The sequence below is a fragment of the Zonotrichia albicollis genome, chromosome 3 (genome assembly GCF_047830755.1).
Source record: "Zonotrichia albicollis isolate bZonAlb1 chromosome 3, bZonAlb1.hap1, whole genome shotgun sequence".
NCBI classification, from domain to species: Eukaryota; Metazoa; Chordata; class Aves; order Passeriformes; family Passerellidae; genus Zonotrichia; species Zonotrichia albicollis.
The window spans coordinates 59,564,576-59,576,814 of NC_133821.1; the positions used below are offsets into that span (position 1 = coordinate 59,564,576).

General features: G+C 43.0%; 1 protein-coding gene across 5 annotated transcripts in view; it reads right to left on the reverse strand.

Annotated features, from left to right (window-relative positions):
- Positions 1 to 814: 814 nt before the first annotated feature.
- GRM1 (glutamate metabotropic receptor 1) overlaps positions 815 to 12,239 on the reverse strand; it is a 182,555-nt gene continuing 171,130 nt past the window's right edge. For 2 of the 5 annotated variants that reach the window (XM_005489183.4, XM_074537582.1), the window contains exon 9: positions 815 to 1,973. In XM_005489183.4, the coding sequence (XP_005489240.1) occupies positions 1,142 to 1,973 (832 nt within the window). In that variant the 3' untranslated portion in view covers positions 815 to 1,141. The remainder of the gene's footprint in view (positions 1,974 to 12,239) is intronic. The other 3 variants (XM_014268598.3, XM_014268600.3, XM_014268599.3) reach the window with 3 other exon arrangements.

Here is a 12,239-nt window from a genome sequence, read left to right on the forward strand (position 1 = left end):
AAAACATGATTTAAACATAAAAATATTCATAGTATATAAGACAATCTTCCAGTGGTAGTTATTGGACATTACTCTTCACACACACCGTACCCACGCATACAGATACACAAGCGTACGCTCACTCTGCTGCCTGGAGGCTCCGAAACCCCCGGCGTGGAATTGCCCTTCCTCCAGACTAACAGTTGTTGCTCTAAGTAAACAGTTATTTCTCAATGCATTTGTTTCCAAAGTAACACAAAGGAATGATGCAATGGCATGGCAAAATACATTGTTTTATGAAAAGATAGTCAATAAATATTGTTCTGCTACAGGAAATGTTGTGTAACAGTTTAGCCACGTGGTTTGCAACCTTTTACAAAAGGGCAGTTTTTCTAAGTCCTTATCATGTTACAAGTACTATGGCAAGGCTTTCTTCGGAAACCTCTTGAGTCTTAACTTGATCTTATTTCTTGCTCTGTTCACAATCAGCATTAAAAGAAGCCCAAATCCCCCAAAAAGCAGCCTAGTATGAAGAACAAAATCGTTCAGGTGGGAGTCAGTAAGAGCCATGTGCTTTCACATTATCTCATCTCCTCTACCCAAAATAAAGTTACACAGTTGTACCACCTGTAGAAACCAGGAAAAAGGTATTTATGCATATATGTCTCATATACAAGTAGCTTTGTTCCCCTGCACCACACTCTGCCCTTCTGGCTCCCAGGTGTGTTACTCCCATAGCAGACAGACGGCAGTCATGAGGTGCGCTAATGACTTCTCCAGGTCGCACTCCCCAGAGTCCTTTTCAAGCATTGCCAAGAAAGGGTGTGACTAAGTGTGATTATATTTTTTTTCCTGCGTGTTTATTCTTTTTTTTTTTTTTGCTATTAGAAGTTGTTCCTTTAGTTTGTGCTTTGTTGTGGTTTCCTAACATTTTCCCAAAGTACATTTATTTTCAACAGATAGAGAATCTTGAGCCCTCAGAATGGATTTTTTTATTTTCTTTTTGTTTCATTTTAGTTATTTAAGTGCAGGATGAAAATTTTGCCCTGTCATTTGTCACTTTGTTCTCTGCTCTCTCTCCCGCAGCCCTGGGAGGCTTGTCTCCGCAAGTCCTCCCAGTGGGCAGCTGCCAAAGTCCTTCCTGTCTTGTCTCTTGCAGCATCTACAGGGTGGACGAGCTTTGCTTATAATCCCTCAGGATGACAGTGGCGTAGGTCACATCTGGGGGTGTGCAGAGCACCGACTCCGATACGGGGGAGCTGGGCACGGAGCTGCCCGAAGCCACTGAATCCCGGAAAGGGGACGGGGGCGTCAGCGCCGGAGAGTCTTCGAGAGTCAGTTTGCTGGTTGCCGGCTCCTCGTCCTCCTCCTCCTCTGTGCTCTTCTCATACACATATCCCTGAATGAGCTTCACCTTCTCACTCTCGGCTTCCTCAGCCGGGGGAGACAGGGGCTCCTGGCTGAAGGCAGCCACCTGGAAGGGCTGCAGGGGCGGCTGCGGTGGCGGGGGCGGGCAGGGAGGCCGCACGCCGTTCCCTGAGCCGGGAGTGGGGAGCACAGCGTTGAAGTCGGGGATGCCGGTGGCAAACTTGTTGACCACTCCTTGCAGCTGGTCCATGAGAGACTGTGGCTGCAGGGGCAGGGTCTTGGGGGACTGCTCAGGCAAGAAGAGTTGGGTTTCCTCCGCCGTGGCCTGCAGCGGGGGGGTCGTTGCCACCCGCCTGTGCACCACCATGGAAGGGCTGTTGGACTGGTTGAGGTGAACGGGCTCTCTGTCTTCTTCCTCCACCACATTGTACAGAGTCTTAGTGCTGATGTCGGGAAAAGTCAGACTTTGGCCGTGGCAGTCTTTAGTGAGGGGTTTGATCACCGCTGTCTGATTGCACCCTGTCTCCTGGTTCTTCACATGCACTGAGAGTCTGTGCCACGTATGTTCCCCCTTTGGATCTTGTCTTCCACCTGGTTCAGACCATGACACAGACTTTCCATTAGAACTATGAATAAAATAAAGATGGTTTATTTGCATTTACATTATGAAGACACAGGCAGTATAACAAACAAGCCTACAAAAATACTAATTGCTTTGCCTCATTAGTAAGCCTCCCCCCACCAGTTTTTCATGTCCTCCCAGAAATACTACATGAGAAAAACAACACTATGATTTTCATCCAAAAGTGATGTTGGTTATCCATCCTACAGCCAACCTGGAAAGGCTAGCCTGCGGGAAAGGCTCTGGGAGAGCCATCTGTGTTTTGAGGACTTGGGCTGTCATTTGGTATCTAGGTTTGCTCACCATTTTGCACGGGAGAAGAAAAAAAACACAGGAAGAAGGTCACAGGAAAAGATTTAATTAAGCCTGATTTGCAGCTTATAGGAAATATTTTCAAGCTGTTGGAAGAAAAACAATCCACAGTCATAGCCTTTGGCAAACTGAGTAGAGACATAAATTGTTTCTAACCCCCCCTTTCCCTTTTATTCCCTCTTCCCCTTAGAAACAGATTAGCTAACAGAGAAATGAAGAACTCACAGGGCTTCTATCAGGTGGGAGGTAAATGCACTTCTTCCCGGGTGACTGTTTATTTACAATCCAGGCTAAAATTCTGGGACTGAAAACAGTTGGTTTGTGTGGGAGGAGGAACAAGCAGCAGCATGACCATGGTGAGTCAAACCCTCTGACTCCTCATACGGGCTGGGTCCCACCAAAACTCTAGGCAGCTTGGCCGAGTGAGGATCTGAGGGTCAGGTCCCACTCTGAGGAGCTGTAGGATTTTGCATTTCCCTGTGCCCTTGAAGGGAGCAGCGCTCAAAGCTGAGTGGCAGCTTATGAGCAGCTGGTGGGATAAGGAGCTGAGCAGTACTTTAGAGGACCAAGCAACTGTTTAACTGCAGGTCAGGCAGTAGAGATTGTTCACAAATTCTAAAATACATCATCTGGGTGCAAACTAGAGACGGAGAGAAATTCTGAGATGATTTATGCGAAGCATTCTTATCTCGGGGTTTCATCCCTCAGGGTCCAGAAGCAAACAAAGGATTACATTTCAGACCCTGAGACAGCCACGCAGATGGGAGACAAAGTGAGTGGGAGGCTGGCACAGCAGCCTCACCTCCTGCTACTGCACACACCAGAGGAGATTGTTTCCCCTACAGTATTGCAGTATTGTTGTAAGCATTTTGCTTCCCTTGCTCAGACTCTCATGGTTCTCTTTTTTAAGGAGTAAATAATTGCCACTTGAATTTTATAAAAAAAAACCCATATTGACTGACTTTGTCATAGCTGGAAGAGACTGGTACAAGACATCTAGTGTTGTAAATCTGTCAAAACAGAAAAGAAATATACATGACAATGTGTCATTTTTCTGTCGAGCAGTAAGTACTCCTGGAGGAAAAAAAAAGCATTTTAGGTGGATCCAAGCTGGGAAGCTCATCTCCAACTCCAGACTCCAAATGCTGGACCTGTGACTCACCACCTCTGTGGGAACTAGGGCATATGAAAAGGCCAAACTAAAAAAATTCATAACTCCCCAAAGCATGTAGTTGGTAGGACCTGGAGTTGTTTTGATTTAGAGCTTTAACCTAAGAGATAAGAAAGTCATGTTCCGAACTGAAGAAGGAAACGTCCATATTATAGTGATCAATGAAAAGATAAGAATGAAGGCTTAGAACCCTTCCTGTTTTGATCAAATCAGCTGTGGTATAACTTTTTTTTTTTTTTAATGTGCTATAAAGATAAGCAAATGAGTGTAACTCTTAGGTGTGAAAGTTTTTTAAAGTAATGTTTAACATGCCAAGAACTGCAAACTCTTCACACAGAAACACATTTGGTCTACTTTAACTTCAAAGCAAGTATCTTCTTGTAGACAGGAAAATAAGTCAAGTGCTCTTGTATTTTGCTGACACTGTAGCTTAGAATAACTGCAAAGGGCTTTTCTTAAAAAATGTTATGATTATCTTCTGCCTTTTGTGCTAAGTCCATTTCTGCATCATTTATTTCTTCACATCCAGTTCTGGTGCATCACCTCACTGTTGAATCCCTCCTCACACCATCTGTTTTTTCTCTATCTCGTTTTATTTCCAAGATTTTGTATTTTACATCAAAGGCAAGCACAGCTATTTTAAGGAGCTCACTACCTCTGTCTTCAATTCTTGCTCCTATTTAGTTCATTTCCCTCTCCCTCACTCTCAAATTCTGCTCTTACTTCCTTCTTCTGTAGCACTCTCCATAGTCTCAGGTCAATGGCCAGGCTTAAGCTGTGCTGGTACTGCAATGTCCAAATGTGAGCTGACCATTTCATCTAGATTTGTCTGGTAGCAGCTTGCTCCTTGGGGAGAACTGGTCCTGCTTGCCTCTGCTTGCCTGACCTTACTGCTCATGGCTCCAATGGCCTCATGACAAAGAGCTTTAGGGCTGCAGTGCCTGTCTGTGGAATCCATTTGACAAGATCCATGGATTATTTGCCTCAGATTATTGTCCCAGCTCTTTCCCTCTAGTTGCTATGTCCAGGCACTGCTAGCCTGTTAATGAGTCACATTTTGAGATGGAGTTCCAAGACTGCCATAGAAATACCTGGGCTCTGTCTTGCTGGATGGCTGACAGGAGGTCACATTGAGTTTGACACTTTCAGGAAGAGTTAATCATTAAAATGCAAGAAGAGCCTTTGTTATGCTGGAACAAAGAGCAGCCATCTTGAATATCATTAATTCACATGTAGACAAAAACAAAGTTTGGTCTGGAAAAGCTGAGACCTGAACTGAGTCTCAGTGAGAGAAGGAGCTGTCTCACTTGTGCAAAGCAATGATGACAATTCTGACTGTGTGGTCATCACTTGCTAAGTGATTGCCATCTCCTTTTTTGAAGAAAACATCCATTGGAGAAGGCAAGATCAAAATAATCTGCCTGGGTTAATGGGAGAAGGGATGGTTTTCCACAAAAAGGCAAGAGAGAGCACGAAGCCAGGTCACAGTGAGGGTATTGATGTTCATTGGCACAGTGACAAGATGGCAGCAAGTGGTGGTTTCTTCATTTAATCAGTGGGATGATTACCCAGTTCATGTCCACCATGTGTTCATTTATCTTTCCTAACTCTGTCCTTTCTTCTGTCAATTTCTCATAGGGTTTAGACTTCACACTTTCTGCACAGAAGTGAACTTCTTGGAGTCTCAAGGGATCTTAAGGTTTGTAATTGCATATACCCAGTGTAACACTCCACTTACTATTTCTCCAAATCCTCTAATCTAGTCTATATGTTCAGGTAGATTGCTGGATGTCCTATCAGCATATAGGGTGGGGTTTTTTTGCTTATAGGCAAGAACATACTTTGAATTTAGATGCTTTTTCTCAATTTTCACCACAGCTTTATCTATGTGTTTTGTATTTTAGGGGAAATAGAAGTATATTTTTGGTGTGAGTTTTTATCAATTTCACAAGCAGAGCTTTTGCTACTTTTGGTAATTCAAAATTTTGCTTCTAATACATGCATTGATCTTTATAACATACTCTCTGTATGACTCTGGGGCACTTTCAGCTTTCTTTCTTTATTTTAGACACTAAACAAGCTGCAAAACAACTTCAGATCCTAATAGATACTTCCTGAAATTCTTTGAAAGAACTGATGCACCCAGGTCTGAGACTATGGTTCAAAATGGTCCAAAATGCCTGCCCAACAGGAGGACATGCCTATAACTTGTTAGACAGCTCACTGTTCATTGTTAAGTATCTCCAGATGACCAAAATCTGGTTCCTCCTTGTGACCAGGAGCTCCTCAGAACCAAGTCCAATTTCAGGCCAAGAAAAGAGTCCTGCTCTTGCCAGTTCCTGGAGGATCTGACCTTATCGGATTCCTTGGAGTAGTGTCAAGTCTGAGTACTCCACAACAGTTGGCTTCTCTCCCTACTTCAGGATTCTGAGGATGACTTATGTTAGATGTTGAATAGAAAAGGTTTCTTTACATCTCAGAGGCTGAATGCTTCTGAGATGAAAAATTATTGTCACATTGGTCTAAGGTAAATTAGACCTCTGATCCTTTTACCAGAAAAGTTATAACCTGATATCAAGCATAGAGAATTAAATCACTTTTGAGTCTTGTGGGCCTGAAACTTTGTCGCCTTTTTTTTTTTCCTTGAATGTTTTATGCATGACAATCCCTAATTGATAGCACATGAAATAGTTAGGCAGGGTAGTATGTTTTCTGATGAGGTTAACTCCAGGAACCCACAGGCTGGAAAATAGCTTCAGGCCCGGCTTCAGATGCAGTCAGGCAAAGTGTTTGTGAAAGAGCCCTTTCTGTTAAAACAGGAAGGGACATTCCTTGATCTGTAAAGGGTTTATACTCTGTTTTGTCCTTTCAGGATGCCAGAGTTGTGGTCTGCTATCTTCTTCAAGTGGCTGTGAGCTGAGGAAGAACCTTAATTAAGATTCTTAATCTTGCTGAGATGAGTGATGCAGTCATTTGAGCCAGCTTGGTGGTGTTAGACAAGACACAGAGCAAAGATTTAATATATAAGGCTGTTTGTGTTTTTTTAAAATACAGTGGTAATTAATCAGAGGAAGAGGAGAATATTATGGGAGACATAATAAACATCACCTGTCTTTCATTGCCAGCCCTATGTTTTGGCCCAACCTACCTCCTTGTAGTCACTGTGGTAACTGAAATGCCACAGCCAGTAGGAAGCACTGGGATAACCTGGCAGTCCCTTCTATTACAATAAAATTTTAGGAATGAACATAAAACGAGAACTGAGAAGCCTATCAACTTTGTCAGGAAAAATTAAGTCTGAATCAAACCCTGACCTGTCTTGCCAGCAGCCAGAGGAGGTCAGTGTCAGGCACTGTCCAGTGACCAAATGCTGCTCCTCCCTTCAGAGAGCCCAGGTACAGCCATTGGCAGCTGGCTCTGGAGCATAGCACATGCAGAGCTGTCCCTGAGCACTGACACAGGTGACCAGCATTTGGAGGCAGTGGGGTGCAGAACAAAAAGAAATGCCCTGTTCAAAAGCTGTGCATTGGACAAAACCTTTGTCATCCCTACACAGCACTTGCTGATGGATGCCATTCTAGGGAAGCCAGTGGAGGAATTTCTGCCCTGCCCAGAGAGAGACGGTCAGTAAACTACAAACTTTCTCCAGCCCTGCAGTCAGGTAAGTAGCAATGAGCTAGACTAAAGCTCTGTCCTGCTCCTGCCTCACAGTTCCCAGGGCCTAAGCTAACAAGCTGAAAATTTAAGGCTAATAGCTGCACTGCAGCACACTGCAGGTGCTTTGCTGGTGTCCCCAAGGTCTCTTCCGTTATTGTCTCCATTTCAGTAAGGCCACTGGGGCATGAAATGTGATTAAGGGAGTGAGCAGGTTCTAATCCAGGGTAGTGATACCTCCCTGCACTGAGCAGCCACTCTCAGAGCTGCCACAGCCATCCCTGCTGCTCATTAGCAAAGCAAACCGTGCTGGTCTGCGTGTGCCTGCAAGCCCAACTTCTAGAGCACTGGTTCTAGGGACCCATCCCTTAAACCAGGATTGGTAACATTTCCCTGCACTCTCTCATGAGTGAGGGAGCCATCACCAACCATAGTCCCTATCTGGTGTATGCTCAGGATTTTTGCCTCATATAATCACCTAAATGAAAAAAGAAATCACAAACCAATTTCAGCCTTAGCTCGTTTACACTATATCTCTGTCTTGGTGACAAGAGGAACTTAAAACTGTTCTCACAGCATGGCTCCAATGCTTTCGTTAGTGCTGTATAATTAGAGCAATGTTTAACCTCCCACTTGTGTTTCTGGAAATTTAAATAACTTAACTAACTTTTCCTTGTTGCTCCCCTCCTCCCTTTACCCGCCTGCCCTCATCCCCCCCTCCCTCTTTTTTTTTTTTGGACAAAATTGCCTTGAGCATTGGACACCATATTCTATGTTAATTAGAGCACTGCTTTAAATGTATGATGCAAACAGCTACAAAAAATATAGGAAAACATGATGATGTCATACTGTTTTGCCAGGGCAGAACCTGATGATACTTAGAGATGTTGTGAGTGAGCTCAAGTCCAGAGCTGCCTTTCCAACTCTCTGTCTGGCCACTGGTTTATGTAAAATAAATGTAACCAAATAATTTCCTTCATAAGCTACTCTAATGCAGAAGTTCAGCATTACTTTATCTGAGTTGCGAATAGGCTTTATAATGTATATTCACCCTATTGATAATTGGGATATTTTTCTCTTTTTTAAATTGAAATCTTAATATTATACAGTCTGTAATGTGGATGCAGTAGCTATGCCTAGGCTGAGTACCCTGTGATGAGATTCTGGTTTCCATCCACAGGGTCTCCAGGTTGGGATCAGACCCTTGGGCAGGATCAGAGGTTGGCAGCCCCCCTCACCTCTCTGCTCTGGTCACCCAGATGGGGAAAGCTGGAACAGGGCTGGGGTCACTCACTTTACATTTGTGCTACCACAGAAGTGGGTTGCTGCTAGGCTCATACCTGGCCCTAGGGGTAGGGAATTACTTCCAAATCAAACAGCTCAGATATAGCCAAATGTCCCAAAGTAAGTAGATTTATTTACTTTGAGACATAACAATAATTTTTATGTATATAAGCTTCTGTAGAGTTGTGAAAATGGGGAGAGTGGGAGATGGTGAGAGAAATGGTCAATGCATTGTTTCAGTGTAGTTGAAGTCCCACAAGTTCAGCATGTATCACAAATCTACCTAGCTCAACAGAGGTGTGAGACTATTACACTGATAATGTGTATGAAGGTCTGACTATTCATGATAATTACTACTAGAAATTTGTAGTCTCATCTGAAATACAGAAGCTGTGTCATATTTCAGTCATCCAATATTAGTGAAAAACTTTTCCTCTCCTGTGTGTTCATTAGGTGCTTTGGGAAAAAAAAAAATCAAATAACCACTAAAGTGTTGCTTTGAGAAAACAATCTAATAGATAATACAGGGTTCAGGATAATAAACAATTTGTCAGAAACAGCAAGAAAATTCATCCAGTGCTCAAGAAATGAAGATGAGAAACCTGCAAATCAAAGTGAAATTAAAAAGTGCTCTTAGTAGTTAATAGCTTTTGAATATGTTCATTTCGTTCTCATTAACAAGTAAAGCCCACTGAATATTCAGAATGAATTCATCCTCCTGAATAATTTTTGTAATATTTTAAGGATAATAAAGTTAATGCATGGGAAAACACGGTGTAAGTCATCATAGGTCCTCTGGTATCCACGGAGAGGCTCATTTAGGTTATCTGAAGGTGTGTTTCATGCTGCAAATTCAAATAAATGTTTATGACAGTGCAGCCAATGCCAATGCCTGACCTGAAGCATTTATTCTTACAGGCTCAGAAGGGAGCACAGTTGATAGAACCTGAAAACTGAAAAGTACAATGTTTTGAGCAAAGGAACCTAGAAAGCTTAGGAACATAGGAAGAAAATGCTACAATTAAGTTTATTTACAAAAAGTGTAGGTGGGTGCAACTAAGGCAAAATAATCTGTAGGACTGGGAGGCTGTGAAGATCAACAACCTTCAAAAAACATTACATCAAAAGAAACGCCATGGAGCTGATGTGGAGTAAGAAATACTAATTAATGAACTTGAATAGAATAAAACCACAAAAACTGCCCATGAATTTTGTATTCCCCACTGAAAAGCACCACACCATGGTGCAGAAATCAGATCTTTCCTATGAAAGCAGTTTAATAGCAATTAGGACACTTGGAGGTTTTTCCTTGCTTTCTGTAATCCTCTGTGGTTCTGATGGAAAATTATTTGGGGCACAATATTTTTTACCAAAAAGATATTGACAAGCTGAAAGCTGTATAGTGAACAGCAATAATAAAACACTGGGGACATAGGACAGAGTGCATGAGATAAAACTAAAATATCCAAATATATTCTGGATTTTTTCAGGCATCTCAAAGGCATTAACACCAAGGCTGAAAAGTGTTTCACATGGCATAGAGATGCCCAACTGAGAGCTCTAAATGAAGCTAAAAAAGGGCCAAATTATACTGCATGGTCAGAATATTTCCTAGTCTCTAGCTGTATCAGAAAAGGAGCAATTCCTCATGAACAGAAAAACCTGCTGCCCTGGATATTTCCTGCCAAAAAGTGTGCAACCCTTGCAGGGGTAGTGGTCAATGAGGTCATTCTTCCACAATAACTTGTCAAACTCTCTGGCATACTTGAGAATAAAATAAATTCCTAACAGTTTAAAGGGGGCTTAAAGAGCCATCAGACTCGCCTTAGCACGCCAGCATTTTGAGTGCTTAACCCTGTGGCAAACTTAGCCAAGTTGCCACAGGAAGCTTAGTCATGAGGCCTCTTGTTTGTAGTGTACAGCTCTCCCTAATGTGCTGCAGTAGATAAAGCAGCCTGTAAAGCCTGTGGGTTTTTGGGTGTATCCGAAAGTTTCCATGGTAACGAATGTGCAGCTTCAAAAGAAAAAAGCCCTGAAACTCCAAGCTGAAGCTTCTGGGTTTAATATGATAATAAATGTTACGATTCTATATTTTGATGATTCTGCATTTCTAACCATCTCCAGCGTTGTACAGAGAATGGAGATGAAGATTGGTGAAACAAATGATGCTAAGTATAATATGCATCAAAACACAGGACAGTTTCAAGAGTTTACATCTACTTGCTTGTAGGTGGGAGCTGAGGAAAAACATAGCACATGTGGTGATTTCCAGCATGTTGGGTTGATGAAGCAGGGCCTCCTAAGGAAATTCTGGACTTAAAAATTGCTGGAGTTCTGTTGGATGAGACTGAGGCTTGAGAGCAGGTGGTGGTGATGGGCAGCTGGTGATATCATGGACAATTGTCTACTGCTCAGACTGGGCTGTGTGGCCACAGGGAGCTCAGACTGCAGATGGAGGATGTGCCCTTCCTTGAGCCATAGTGCAGCCCTGCCAGGCCTCTGAACACATCAGCCCTGGCTGGAGGGAGGGGGAAGCCTGAGGGGCAGAGGCAGTCAGAAAAGCCAAAACAGCATGCTTCATGCTCAGCAGATCTGAAAAACTCCCCTGCTTCTTGAAGATGTTCTTATCTGGACAGCTACCACAAGTATTTCCAGACCCATTGACAGGTTGGAGTCCCACCAGAGGTGTTTCTCAGGAGCAGATAAGGATTTCTTTTCAAAACTGAAAAAAAAAAAATCCAAGCGTGTTCATGCAAAAAGCAGGAGGTTCAGCTTTCCCTGTGCTCAGTAGTTTCAGAGCTAGTGCTCATGCTTTTTTGAATAGAATCTGTTGTTGCATTTTCTTTTACTACCTAATAGTATGCCTGCATTGGACCCCCATTTGAATTTCCAGACAGACAAGTGGTGATCTGTACCCTGAGAATCTGCAGCACTTGTTCCAGTTCAGAAAAAAAGAGGCATACTGTTCTGACTAGAAGATAGAAACAAATAGTTTGTGCTGCTCCTTACACTGCCTGTATACAGTTTGCTTTTCAGGGTGCCAAATCTGGTTGCTGCACAAGCCCCATAAAGCCATCACAACTGCTCCAAATGTATGATGAATTTTGTGGATTTCTTCTGATCTGCAAATCAGAGAGGCAGGTTGGATTGAATTAACATCGTTACTACATGCCCACAGATTGCATAGACTCTCAGAGACATACACAGAGCTGGAATGCTTTGCACTACTCAGAGCAGTGCAACAGCATCTCTGGTTGCAGCGGGGAGCACTGCCCAAAATGCTGTGTCAGTGGATCACGAGCATCCTTCCACCAAGTCACTGCACAATCTTCCCTGGGGCAGACAGCAAGACTGTTACACATCTGCTGCTTATCAGATGGAAAAGAGCATAGATCTGGGAGAAATGAGGCGAAGACTTTCTGTTTTTGCAACAGCTTGCTTGTTTTCTGCACCGTGTTTGTGTTGCTCAGAGAGGGCAGTATTTGCACTTCTTGCTTCTGAAGAGCAGAACTTCGCTATTGTTTGCTGAATGCAGAATCTGAACATCTTTCAGAAATTACAACAGAAAAAAGATTCACTGCTGTTATTTTGAGATGCCGTTTGTTTCTATACAAAATCCTGCTGGTTTTATTTACATGTGCCTTTTTGTGATTTCCCTGTTTTCTGCAAATCCCACCAAAACAATTGTTTTCTGTGCTCCCTCAGCTGGGTGTGCAGCCTCAGTTTGCTAACAAGCATGGGTTAGCAAGAGCTGTGCACAGCAGAGATGTCTTGCCATGTAAAGTACACAGGATAGTGTCATCTCTATGCAAAACTACAAAAAGGAGAAAAATGTTGGCTGAATGGAAA